Source organism: Pleurodeles waltl, chromosome 2_2 (assembly GCF_031143425.1).
Source record: "Pleurodeles waltl isolate 20211129_DDA chromosome 2_2, aPleWal1.hap1.20221129, whole genome shotgun sequence".
Taxonomy (NCBI): Eukaryota; Metazoa; Chordata; class Amphibia; order Caudata; family Salamandridae; genus Pleurodeles; species Pleurodeles waltl.
Genome location: NC_090439.1, coordinates 159,484,569 through 159,498,234, shown reverse-complemented (window position 1 = coordinate 159,498,234; position 13,666 = coordinate 159,484,569). Strand labels below are relative to the sequence as shown.

The 13,666-nt window shown below is 41.1% G+C and overlaps 1 protein-coding gene across 1 annotated transcript; it reads right to left on the bottom strand.

Annotated features, from left to right (window-relative positions):
* Positions 1–286: 286 nt before the first annotated feature.
* On the bottom strand, positions 287–13,077 carry LOC138281171 (uncharacterized). Its single transcript, XM_069219556.1, has 3 exons — positions 12,974–13,077; positions 12,274–12,452; positions 287–11,825 (listed from the first exon to the last, which is right to left on the bottom strand). Exon 3 carries the CDS (start codon positions 6,149–6,151, stop codon positions 4,700–4,702), a length of 1,452 nt encoding a protein of 483 aa, XP_069075657.1. The 5' UTR covers positions 6,152–11,825; positions 12,274–12,452; positions 12,974–13,077; the 3' UTR covers positions 287–4,699.
* Positions 13,078–13,666: the final 589 nt, after the last annotated feature.

Sequence of the window (13,666 nt, the reverse complement as noted above, 5' to 3'; positions counted from 1 at the left end):
CAATCGTGACGTGTTGAACCAGCGTGCTATTGGACAACTTAGGAATTAAAATTGTTACATCTAGGCCAAGAGGCCAAAATCTGGGCAGATGAAGATTGACCTTGCTAGCGTGCCTTGTCCTTATTGAGTAAACTCACAAGGGGATGCATATAGGTCAATTAATCTTTTGGATCGCATGGGGTATCCTAGTCAAGTGTTATGAGTAAGAAACATTCACAATAATAAGTTCAGTCATCAGATAATACCAAAAGACTATTCTAATAAGAAAAATACCATCACTCATAAGAAGGGTTAGTTTCTTTTATTCCCTATTAATTACAACTCTAATCAAAACCTTTATTCAACGTAACCATAATCACCATAACTTTATTAGCAATATGAGTAGTGAATCATCAAGATTTTATTATTATGCAAGCAACATTAATCAAAGCATAGCAATTAATGAGCATTGAACAATTCAGCAATACGAGTCTGTCAGTCTGAGTCAAAGTCACCATTAGTCACCCTTGCCAGCCTATCTATCTCGAATTAGCATCAGCATGTGGGTCTTCATGCGAAAACAATTTAGTAAAAAATGTGTACTTTGGAAAAAGCTAACTCAAAGAGAAAAACATGTTTAAAACTGCACAGTTGGTACCTAGAAGAAAAAGCACATGTTAGTCAGTTGAGTTATAGCTACCTATCCAAGATATATCAGAAGCAAGTCAGTCTTCGTCTCCAGGTCATCAGTCATCAGCTAAGCTTTGCTCGTAGGAAGCAAGCCCAGAATTTCAGCACTTCGGACAGCGTCTCCTGGCGTCATCAACTTTCGCCTCGCCGTTCGGATTTTTCCCCCTGTGTCATGACTTTTTATTAGGGTCTCTCAGTCCATCCCACAATCCGCCAATTGGTCAACCTTATCAGAGGTTATGACTCTAACCTATAGTTTTTGTTTACCACTTCATCATCATCATCAACACATAGCTTTATTCGGTTACTTTCAACCATAAAAGCAAAACAACCAACATTTAAATGAAAAAAGCAGATCGTAATTAGGTTAAAAAAGATAAGAAAGAGATAAAAACATATATGTCAGCCTTAAAACACATAAAATTATTTTCCTTAAAAAAGACACTAAACCCCCTAATACTTAACATTTAAATTAAACATGGGGTTTTATTTCAGTCTAGGTGTGTATTTAAAATTTGGCAGCTGAAACACACCTTTTTTTTTTTTTTTAAACATTTGGTCCTCATCATCATTGTTTCCCCAAAAGTTTTGTACGTATATGCCAAGCAGCTACAATATACTTGCTAACCGCACAAGATAGAGGGAGAGAAGTTTCCCTCATCATGATCCTTAAGGCAACAATACAGTGTCTCATCCCCATATTACTGCACACAGATCGTAACCACTTCCGACGCGCAATCAAATAGGCAGGGCATATAAACATAAAATGTACAATAGATTCTGAAATTTGATTACAACTCGGGCAAGTGTCAGGACTTGGGATCGCACTCCGCGTACTGCCATAGGACTTAAGAGGCAGACAACCATATCTGAACTGAATATATAGACTCTTACTTAATGGATCAAGAATTGTATCCATAAATGGTTCCAAATATGGATACCATTTAAAATCAAAGAATTGTGACGTCAACCTGCCGTGTGTTGAGCACAGCAGATAGTTTTCCCTGACATGTATCCAGTAAACAGTTTTCAGATGATTCTTCTGATCCTTCCTTATACTTTCTGGATGACTCCAAAACTCACTAAGACCCAATCTATGAAACCATTTTGAGATGTGGTTAAACCAAGAAATGTTAAGTACATTTGGTCTAACTAAAAGGTCTTGAATAGACTCCTTGTATGTGGATAGCTCAGGGGTGGTCCATACACGGACCCAGAAAAGCAATGGTCGTAGGGCAATTACATCTGAAATGCGTGGAAGGCCGAGGTCCCAGAACATTGGCAGCAGTGGGGTACTACGAGGACAGGCCAAGATTGACCTTACAAAGTTGTTTTCCCCCACTGTTAGCTTGCTAGAGTTCGAGGACCCCCAAATTTCTGCCCCATAGACCGCAGCGCTCTGTGCCTTTGTTCGGTAAATTTTAATAGTTGGAGTAATCACTCTCTCAGAGGTGGACTTGTGAAAGCGTAAAATGGCCCCAGATCTCTGTGCCAGAAAAGCTAAGCTTTTATCGATTTGGGGCCCCCAATGCAGGTTGTTACTAATTCTCACCCCCAAATAATCTATGGAGCTTACCATACCTAGGGGGGTTCCATTATAAAAAATTGAGTATCTCTTTGTGGGGCCACAGCCCAGGGTCATAAGTTTGGTTTTACTGTGGTTGAGTTCAAGCCCATAGTCAACACAGAATGAACTAAACTTATCCACAAGTGCCTGGAGACCCATAGGAGTTCTGGAGATCAGGAGGGAATCATCAGCAAATAGCAAAATTGGAATTTTGTGGTTATTCAAGGATGGAGCATCATTTTGGCAGCTGGAAACAACTTGCACCACCTCATTGATAAACAATGTAAATAGCGTTGGGGCAAGAACACAGCCCTGACGCACTCCTCTCCTAATCTCTATTTTATCGGTGAGTTCCCCCTGATTACCCCATCTAACTTGTGCAAATGTTTTTTCATGTAATCTTTTAATTAAATGCACTAAGTTTCCTGGGGTACCGATTTTATTTAATACTCCCCAAAGTTTCTCTCTTGGGACAAGATCAAATGCAGATCTCAGATCTACAAAGGCAACATAAAGTTTTTGCTTAGATAGGGTGACATACTTCCAAAATAATAATGACAGTCTGAAGACTTGGTCCATGGTGTTGGTTTTAGGCCGAAAACCGGCCTGTAAGGGGGATAAAATTTGGTTGTCTTGGATCCAATCGATAAGCCTATCTAAGACTTGCTTAGCAAACGTCTTCTGAAGGATATCAATAAGGCTGATTGGACGGTAGTTTGCAGGTGAACCTACATCACCCTTTTTATAAATCGGTATTATTTCTGCGCCACGCCAGGAATCTGGAATAGGGCTACCAGCTGCTATGGCATTAGACAGTAAGTTGATGTACCATGGCCATATCTTTGGTTCTGATTTAAACAGGTCCCCTGGGATCTTATCTGGACCAGGGGCTTTTGCTGGCCTTCAAGAATTGATTGCAGCTATTGTTTCGGCTAAGGTAAAAACAATGCTCTCAGTTGAGGTCATGTTAACAGCCCAACACTCATCGTATCCAGGATCCTCCGGGGCTTGCGATGCGGGCAGAGCGTATATTCCAGAAAAATAGGACACCCATCTTTCGGGCTGTATATACATACGATATCGTCATTGCCCCTTTTCGAACTAGAGGTCAGCAGCCGCCAAAAGAAACTATCATCTTTGTATTTAACTGCTGCAAGCAGCTTCTGCCATATCTCATTATCCCAGTCTTTTTTTGCTTGTTTCTGGGCATTGGCATACCTACGTCGGGCCTCTTTAATAGCCACTTGAGTAGAGTTTTTTACAGCCTTGTTTAGATTAGATCTTGCTCGCACACAATCTTGATTATACCAATCCCTACGGGGGGTATCAGCTGGTCTCGATTTGGAAGGGATTTCCTTATAGAAGATATTAGATATCCACCATTTTAATGTGGATAGCCATAATAGGAATATCAGGGGCTTCTTGATCCTCGTAATCTATAAAGAATTTTAAAAATAATGAATATATTTCCCCAATCAAGTACGGATTGGATTCAACCTTTGGCCAACAGACCCGAGAACATCTATGGTTCAGGTAAGGGAGTGGGACATTAGTAATCGCTGTGTGCTGGACTCTTAAAAATGCATAGTTGGTCAGTACAAGGCACAGAGGATTATGATCGCTATCCAAGCGAGATAAAATTTCCATGTCCAGTGAACTTGACCATAGCCTAATGTCCACCAGGATATAATCAATAGTGCTAAAGGAAAGCCCTCGCTTGAAAGTGATGGCTCGCTCTGAATCAGATTTAGTGCGGCCGTTACATTCTCTCAGGCCATGTTTCAGGCATAGGGAAGACAACTGAGATGCAACACAGGAAACGGGAGAAAACACCATTTCCTTAGATTGGGGAATACCCCAATGTTCGTCCTCTTCAGTAGTCAGATTGCTGATAGTATTGTCCAACACAAAGGAACAATTGAAATCGCCTGCTATGATCAGGAGATCTGAAGGGTCCAAAAGCTCTATGTAGTCCGTCAACTGGGTGAGAACCATTGATTCTGACCCATGAGGAACGGATCTTGCATAGGTATTCAGAACTATCAGCCTGAATCCGGGTCGGAAAATAAGTTGCACACCCAGCAGATCATAAGAATTAAACTTTATCATAGAGTGGTCACATTCTAGCTTGTTGTTCAATAAAATCATTAACCCTCCTATCTGTCTTCCAAAGCCACCAGAGGCAGGTTGGGCAGCAGAAAAATAGGTTGTAAAGCCTTGTATAGATAACTGTTCTGCAGTCCAGGTTTCTTGAAAAAGACAGATATCTTGTTTGTTAATAAGGCTTACCCATTCCGTGTCATCCAACTTTGACTTAATTCCTGCTACGTTCCAAGATATAATATTGATTTTAGGAGGCGTAGTTGTTAATTTGGATCTCATTAAAGAGACGGGAAGTGGAGTCCCTATAGGATGACACTTGTCATTTACTTTTTTAGGAAGTACTATACAGGGGGTAATCAGTCAATCTGTTTCAGAAAGTAAGGGGTAAGGGTTCTCAGAATTAGATGTTGCAGAATTATCTGAAGAGGGAATAACCCCGGCTACAATAGTTCCAGATGTACAACATCCTCTGCATAGCGGGGCCCCAGGCGGCTGACTACTGAGTCTAAGTTTAGGTTCCCTATCTCTACATAGTGTACCTGTCCGTGTATCGAAGGCCAGGAGATCATTAACTAGACTGCTATCATTAAAAAGAATCGAAATATAATCAAAATCCGACCCTAACTGATTATGTCTGTGTGCCTCACATATATCAGACGGGATAACAGAAAGACAGTTCCTCTGGGAGCGAATCCAATAAATGACTTTGTTAGTAAGAGAGTCGCTCGACTCTCTATTGCCCTGAGGTAGCTTTGGCACCCTAGTCAAATATATGGTGGCATCTTCCCTCCTCCTTCTTAACCTTCCCTTGATGTCACAAGTCTGCAAGAGTGACAAATGATCAGGGTGAGTGGCAGAATGGGAAATAACACAACAACTTGCTGCAGGGGGCAATCCCCCTAGATTTAACTGAGAGGTTATTGGGCAAGGAGTACCTTTGTCCCCCCGACCAGAGATGGATCCACACTTATTTATACTTAGTTTGGGAACTCGCTCATGGGTGGAGAACATAGTCTGACAAGCAGACTTACTGTGCGTTGTGGAGCTACCATTTCTTCCCCTAGCGATGTTATGTATAGAAGAGGATGTCAGTTTATCACCTACGGTAGGAGGACTAGGTTTTTTAGTTTCCATCAATAAATCAGAGGAAGGGGCAGAGACATGTGGCACAATGCAATTACAACAAGACTTTTGATCATAGAGTCCAGCAATTTTGTTCATCAAAGATACCAACAGACACTTAACGTCATCTATTTTCTGAGAAATGATAGTCAATTGAGAAGCTTCGTTGTTGCCCATCTTTCCATCCAAGGAGTCTTTGTCAGTTCCTTCTACAAGTAGGGTTTGTGAATGTCCAGGACTTACAGAATCAGAGGACAGAACCGAAAACCTATTTGAGCAAGGAATAACAGTAGGAGGTGGGGACGTGCACCTCAAATGGGGTGCACCTTCTACAGATAAACATCCATTAGTTTCCACCAAGGATGGTGAAATCTCCAAGAGTGAAGGAATTACACCCTGGGGGTGGGGAGGGGGATGTAAATCAGCCTTAACCTCTATTCTATGCATCTGAGTTTTTTTTTTGTTGAAAAGGTCAGGAATCTTTTTAGGAGGAATGGTATCCGGTGTAGAAAGACCCGTAACAGAAGGACTCCTCAGTATAGCCTCTACCTCTTCAAACAATGAGTCGATTGTTTTAAATTGCTGTAGATTTGTATTGGGACATCCCTCCACTTTCCCAACCGAACGTTTCTTGGGTTTTTTAACCCGAGACTGGGGCACTGATACATCATCGGCCTTCCTCTTCCCCATATCATCTATCCAATGGCCCAGCCCTGGTTCCCTGGTTCCTAGTGTCAAGTGCAAATGGTGACAGGGAGAAAGGAAGCCCCTAGCAGCGAGAGGAAATAGTAGCTGCTCCACTGGCCCCTTTGGTGCTAAGAGGAGCTCGAGATCAAGTAATACCAGACAAACTATGCAAAAGAAATTCCAAAGGCCTCTATACCACACCAAATATCAGAAAGACAGAACTTCGGGGGGTGGCCCAGCCCAGTCTCCTCCGGGCGATGACGGGTCCGCCCTTGGCCCGGGCTTCGCCCGGGCGTCGCCCGCGCGCGTCCCGCGGCGGCGGGAGCGCAACAAATGATTTAAAGGGCTCCTTGCCCTGACGTGTGGCGGCTGGCCCCTCCTCCTGATCGCGAAAGCGCTACCCGCGGCGGCGGGAGCGCAACAAATGATTTAAAGGGCTCCTTGCCCTGACGTGTGGCGGCTGGCCCCTCCTCCTGATCGCGAAAGCGCTACCCGCGGCGGCGGGAGCGCAACAAATGATTTAAAGGGCTCCTTGCCCTGACGTGTGGCGGCTGGCCCCTCCTCCTGATCGCGAAAGTGTTTACCACTTGTCTACGTTATTTTGAGAGTCAAGTTCCATTAACATGATTGGTCTTTTTGTCGATGAGGACATTCATCCGGCTCTTCAGGTAAAGAAATTGTTGCTCCAGCTTTTAGTCAGTAGCTCCATTGTTCAAGTCCTGGGAAAGTACATTTAGCCTATTCTACACATAATTGTATCAATTTGTTCTCATCGTCTCCTGTCCGCTGGTGAGTTTGCATATTTTTCTAGCAGGGTTCATCGCTGAACTCTGTACAGTTCAAGGTCCTTTTCTCCAGTTCCAGTCCTCGGCAGCTCATTGCATCTCCATGTTTAAGCAAGCAAGGCCCAGCTCCGACCAGGCCCTTGGTGCAGCTAAGTTAAGAATATAAACCATCACAAACATAGGTTTATACTATTAATTATGAAATATTAATACATAATTTCATAAATTCCACATTATTTTTGTTCTGTTAATACAAATGGTGACCACTCCCCGTGGGCACATTTTACACATTACACGTTATTTCAATTATTAGCTTAAATTGTCATTATTTCTCATTAGTACGTATACGCAAACCATTAGAATATTCGCATATTAGCATATCAGCTGCAACAGTCCCTCCTCTGATGACTAAATATGTCATCACACTTTTCTTTTATTGATCATTACAAATTACTTTCAGTTACATTTTGGTCTCTTCTATTTCTATTTTCCCTATAGATTCTTCTTCTGGGTGGTTCTTCCCTCCTCTGATTATATTTATCTCTTTTCAATTGAATTTTGTGCCATAATTTACATGCCCCCCATAATCCTAATATGATAATAATCACAATTAGTATTCCTTGAACACTTTTCTACAATATCCCGCCCAAAATTTGACTAAGCCAATTGACTAGTGTGGCAAATCCATTTCCTACTTTCTCCCAAACTCCTGGCTCCTTCTACTCTTTTAAATCCTTACTTGCATTGGTTAAATTAGTAAGCAATTCTTTTACTTCCTGCTCATTTGCAGGAATATATGAACAACAGTGCCTTTCATTAATCATTTTGCAGACTCCTCCATCCTTCGCCAAAATTATGTCTAAAGCAAGCCTGTTTTGAAGCATCATAGCTCTATCCACAGCTAACTGATTATTTAGTAATAGTAAAGCTCCTGTGAAGTTAGTTAACTTATTATCCACTATAGTTGACAGCTTTCGAATCTTGTTTGCATTTAATATAACTCCTACGGAAGGAATTACTGCTCCAAAAATATCCCCTACTATTGCAGAGGCTGTTTCTCTTCTTTGTCTTAATGTAATTCATTCATCTTTGGTATTTTCTTTAAATCATCTATTTGATAAATCTTAGGGAACACTATTCCCAAGTAACATGTCCCATACCATCCCTTAGGGAGACGGTAATAAGCATTAAGTCCACAAGTATAGTAAATTCCAGGAATCACAGGGTCGGCACCATTCAACATGAACGTCCATTTACTCTGGAACAAAAACACATGTCTACATTCACTCGTTCCCACAAATAAAGTGTCAGTGCGCGACCTTGGCCTATATATACAAAGCTTCCCTACATGTAAAGCATCTAGAGCTAACTTCCCTTGTGTTTTAATAGCAGTGTAAGCATAATCATTTTTGTAAGTCCTTTTCTCTAATCCTTTTTCTAATTTTTCTTTTAATGCTTTTCTTCTATCATCAGTATGCCCAATAAAGCTCTTTTCCATGGGGGTTAATAAGCAAGCCAAATTGTTACGATGCGCATAAGCTGTGCCAAAAGTTAGTGTAGCCTCAAAGAATCCTCTAATACTATATCATGATCCTTAGGTACCCTACTCAAATATCTAATTATAGGAACAAAAGAAAATACTAAATCATAATTTGAATAAAAGTACTGAATGTACTCCTGGTTATAGAAACGTGTTAGTAGCAGACTACAAGTTATACCGTAAGTCAGAGGTAGACTATGATAAGTAACCCCTTCCTCCGCAGAGGAAGGTATTTGCGTACACACAAGACAATCCTTTGCATCCATCGTTTCCACATACTCACTCAATAAACTATAAAAGATGTTAGAAGACAACTCTCCCTTCGCGTTAGTATAATCATGCAAATATCGTTCATCTAATTTGAACTTCTCTATGGCTGTTAGTGTAGTAGTTTCATGCACAAATGTAACTTTTGCTTCTTTCATTTCATGTAGTGACATTCCCACAATCATTATAATAAACAATATTCCACACACAAAATTGCCATTCCTACACTCAAATATCTGCAATACCTAGTGTTCCTAACGTTATTATCTAAACTAGCCATGATCTATAAAGAATCAGAAAGCTGAATTTCAACTCTCAATTAATATGCAGCAAATCAAAAATCAAAATATACTTCTTCTATTTCACATTTCAGGTTCATACAGCAAGACCCTTTTACTTCCTCTGTCAATCAGGTTAGCAGCTGGTCATATCTGGGTTTCTAAGTGTGATATCAGGCTTTAATGTATTTCCGATAGAATCAGTAATCTCAATTTCCCTCTTGTTTCGACTGCACAGTCAAATACTTTTCTTCTTCAAGTTGCATCAAAATACTGGTTTGGAACCTCCCTATCAAAGAAAAAGGACATAACCTCATTTTGCCAGTCACTTGTCGAGGCGTATGCCATTCTGGTCCTGCGTATTTCCCACTTGCCATTCTCTTTCTTTTCAACCTCCTTTCTCCTGTTAATTCTCCATCACTCAGTTCATTTTTCTTTGTGGTGTCTTGTTCTTCCTCTATTGTTTCATTTATTACCAGGTCATTTTTCTTGCCTATTTGTGACTCAGGCCAATGATCTCCTTTTCTTACTCCTTCTGTCAACAATCTTTTCAAGATTGGACTCTTTTCTTTCACCTTGTCTGATGTGCCCTCTCTTGATGGGCCTGCAATGGGTTCAGGAGGAGTCAGATCACTGTTGCTTTGACCTTCTTCAACTCTTTCCCCCTCAGGCTCTGGCACTGGGTCTTCTTGTGTTTCAGACTCTTTTGCTTGTTTTATCTCTTCTCCTGTACATGGATCCCTTATCACCTCTGTTGCATTGTTTTCACGTGCTGCCTCTTGATTTTCCACACCTTTGTCTCTCACCGGGGTAATTAATCCTTCTTCTGCCAATTCTGCATCTACTTCCGGCTCAACTTGTTCTGACTCTGGCAGAATTAATTGTTTTGCTGCTGCTGGTGTTCTCAGCAACACCTCTTCATGATCTTGAGGACTCACAACCTTTTTTGTATGGCTTGCATGTGTCCAATTAGGCAATCCTGCACATTTTACAGCTGTAGTAGTCGTCAACTCCACTTGGTATGAGCCTCTCCAACGTGGCTCTAGGCAAGTCTTTCGCACATGCTTTTTGATCATGACCCAGTCTCCGGCTCTCAGACTGTGACCTCAGTCATGGATAAGGGGCAGGGTAACGGCTTGTACCTGCTGAGAGAAAGATCGAACCACATCAGCTAGACCTTTGCAGTAGTCCAACACCATATTATCTGTAATATTGACTAGAGCATTGGCTGGTATTGCTGGCAGTCTCATTGCTCTCCCCATAAGAATCTTGTGTGGGGGCAATCCTGTCTTCCTGTCAGGTACATTCCTCATTGATATCAATACTAAAGGCAATGCATCTGGCCATTTCAGATTTGTGGCAGCGCACATTTTAGCAATTCTTGATTTCAGGGTACCATTCATTTGTGATACCAATCCTGATGCTTCTGGTCGATAGCTGCAATGTAGCTTTTGTTCAATGTTCAATGCTGCACATATGAGCTTAATCACTTCATTATTGAAGTGTGTTCCCTATCTGATTCTAAAGAGATCGGGAATCCAAACCTTGGTATCAGTTCTCTGAGGAGAAATTTTGCAACTGTGAGACTATCATTTCTGCGTGTGGGGTATGCTTCGATCCAATGACTGAACACACACACATTCACCAATACGTACTTCAATCCACCACATGCAGGCATATCAATGAAATCCAATTGCATTCTGCTGAATGGTCCTCCTGCTCTTCTAATGTGGCTCAAATTCACCACTGTCCCTTTTCCCACATTTAGTTGCTGACAGATCACACACCTATGACATTCTGCTTCGGCTGCCTGCCTGAATTTCGGATTAAACCAATCAACTTTGAATAGTCTAATCATGGCATCCCTTCCAATGTGTGCCTGACAATGGTAATACTGAGCCATCTGGGTCAACAGACAATTCGGTAACGCCATTTGGCCCTCCTCAGATACGCAAATTTCATCTGGTCTTTGTACACATTTCAGCTATATCCACAATTTCTTCTCTTCCTTGTTTGCATTTTCTTGCAATGTCTTTAATTCCCCTAGGGTGTAAATTACTTTTAAATCAAAATTTGCACAACTGTTTTCCTCATCTTGCATCAGTTTCCACTTATCCTTGAATGATATACAGTTCAGGGCGCAGAATCTTGCTACCTGATCCGCATACCCATTTCCCAATGAAATATAGTCAGGTGTTTTCTGGTGTGCACTGCATTTTACTACAGCAATTTCTTCAGGTAACTGTATGGCATACAACAACTCTTTTATTCTGTCACCATTTCGTACTGGGGTTCTACTGGAGGTCATGAACCCTCTTTGTAACCACAATTGACCAAAATCATGAACAATTCCAAATCCGTATTGGCTATCTGTGTATATTGTCACTTGCAGCCTGGTAGAAACATAACATGCTCTAGTCAAGAAACAATGGTGGTTAATGCCTATCATTCACACATCTGTACAGATAGTAATGTCTGATTTGTAGATCCAAAGAGTCCTAGAAAGGTGCTGAACCTGGTAATATTACCCAACCACCAAGGGTATTTAGATGCACTAGATCAAAGAAAATAACTTCCTTTGAGCCGTGCTAGAAAGTAAATTTATAAAGCAAAAAACCAGGGCACTCCTGAAAGTAGTCCGAAAAGTATATTCCAAAGTGAAGAAAGGGTCAGAAGTCGCAAAAGGTCGTTTTCACATATAAATGAACTTCAATTCCTTGTGTTAAACAAAATATGTATTATCCAGAATACAGCCATTATCCAGAATACAGCCAACACGTGTTTCGTCCGAAGGGACTTTTTCAAGGCTGAAAAAACAGAAAACAAATTTTTCCTATTGTAATACATCACAGAAAACAGAAAAAACAAAGTGTTTCGAGATACTCTCGTAAGGCTTAAAGAGACAGTTTTTCCAAGATTATGCCAGAGAGTGGTGAAAAAATATAGTAGAAGTGATGAGAGCTGAGAACGGAAAGCTAGCGGAGTGTATATTACTTCCATACATCATAAAAGAAGCTTCTTTCAAAAAAGAGAGGAGACCCAAGATGAGACTCAGAACGTAAGACTGAAGATGGTAACAAGTAGCTTGGTAGTACGTGAATAGGACATGTAAAATCACCCAAGTGCTTACGAGGAGAGACCTCGCCCATGGTTGTGACCAAAAACAAATGTGTGCACCTAACCGTTAACCCAATAGATGTGAAACAAATGTCACCTATAGTGAAGATTTTAAAAGGTAAGTTTAAGAAAACGTACCGAAAATGTACAAGATGGGGAGTTTCCGTGTACAACATTAAATGAGCATGTAGTCCTGAGGCGGCTAGTAATGTTTCCAAATTTGATGTTCCCGATACAGGTGAACATGGAAGCCGTGGAGGCAACGGTTTTTGGTCTTATGTCACTGTACGGTGCGGGGCCCTGATAAGCCCATCAAACTATAAAAAAAGGTTGAGATAAGGAATAGAGTAAACTGACCTATATAAAATGAGAAAAACAAAGAGAAAAACCATTGTGAAACTCAAAAGTTATGAACAAAAGTGGTCTGAGGGGGTCAGGGGTCAAGTAAATAATCTACTAAATAATTAGTACCAACTGAGTAGTCAGGATTAAAATATTTCCCCAAGTCTATGCAGAGTGATTAGAAAAAAAGTATGTCTATAGCGGTCCACGTGAGCTATGGAACAGTGCGGCTGAGAACAGAGTAAATAAACATGAACGACATTTGGCTCTATGGACACTGAGTGGTATAAAAAAATATTTAGAATAAGTCTAACGACACGGAGGATGCTAAAGGATATCCAATCGGGGAAACGCAAACCGACCATGAATGGGCGGTAGAACACGTCCCTTTTACTGGTACTCGTATTAAATACCAATGTGTCGGGTGTTATTTAAAAGGCTGTAAGGGAATGATAAAAAATGAACGGGATGCCTGGAGCTGTCCAGGACGGCTTACCCGTAATTCCGAGGTCGCGGAGAGTCAGGCTCCTATGTCGGCGTGCGGGCACTGAATGTGAACGAAGCACAGCGCCCCGCCATTGTTATGGTAGGAGGTTTCATAGACATCGAGAAGGGACAAAGTATACAACAAAAAGGACAGCAGGTATCCGAGGCCCCAAGGGATACCCGGGGCCATGTTGGAAGGGTAACAAGGTGCTTAGTACAAATAGAATTACACTGTAAGGGGAAATATATAGGAAATTAGTCCAAAAAAGGCATAATAAAGAAAAAATCATCCTGGTGGAGTAACGCACTGTATGAATGAACAACTCACACTAAGGGAAGGAGGCGCCATGGTGTATGATATAGAACGGTTACACTGAAAATGACAAGATTTGAGAGATATAAGGGGAAAAAGTGATTACAGGCAAAAGAGAAGGGTAAGCAGGAAAGGGAAAGGAGAGTAGAAACCCACAAATAGATATGATGACAAGAGGTTGTCTACAACCAGAGTATATCCGTGCTATAATTTATACATGGAAATGGGGTCAAATGCGATAACCCACAAATGTAACTCACTGCTACAAATAAGTATCAGGTGACAAACACCACCAGTACAAAATATATAAACATTGGTGCATACATCCGCATATGGAAATGAATTGGGAAGATTACATCATACAAATCTAATACAGCTAGAACAAAACAG

Excerpts from the sequence above, each read along its gene's own strand:
- LOC138281171 (XM_069219556.1), bottom strand. The coding sequence starts at position 6,151 with ATGGGGAAGAGGAAGGCCGATGATGTATCAGTGCCCCAGTCTCGGGTT.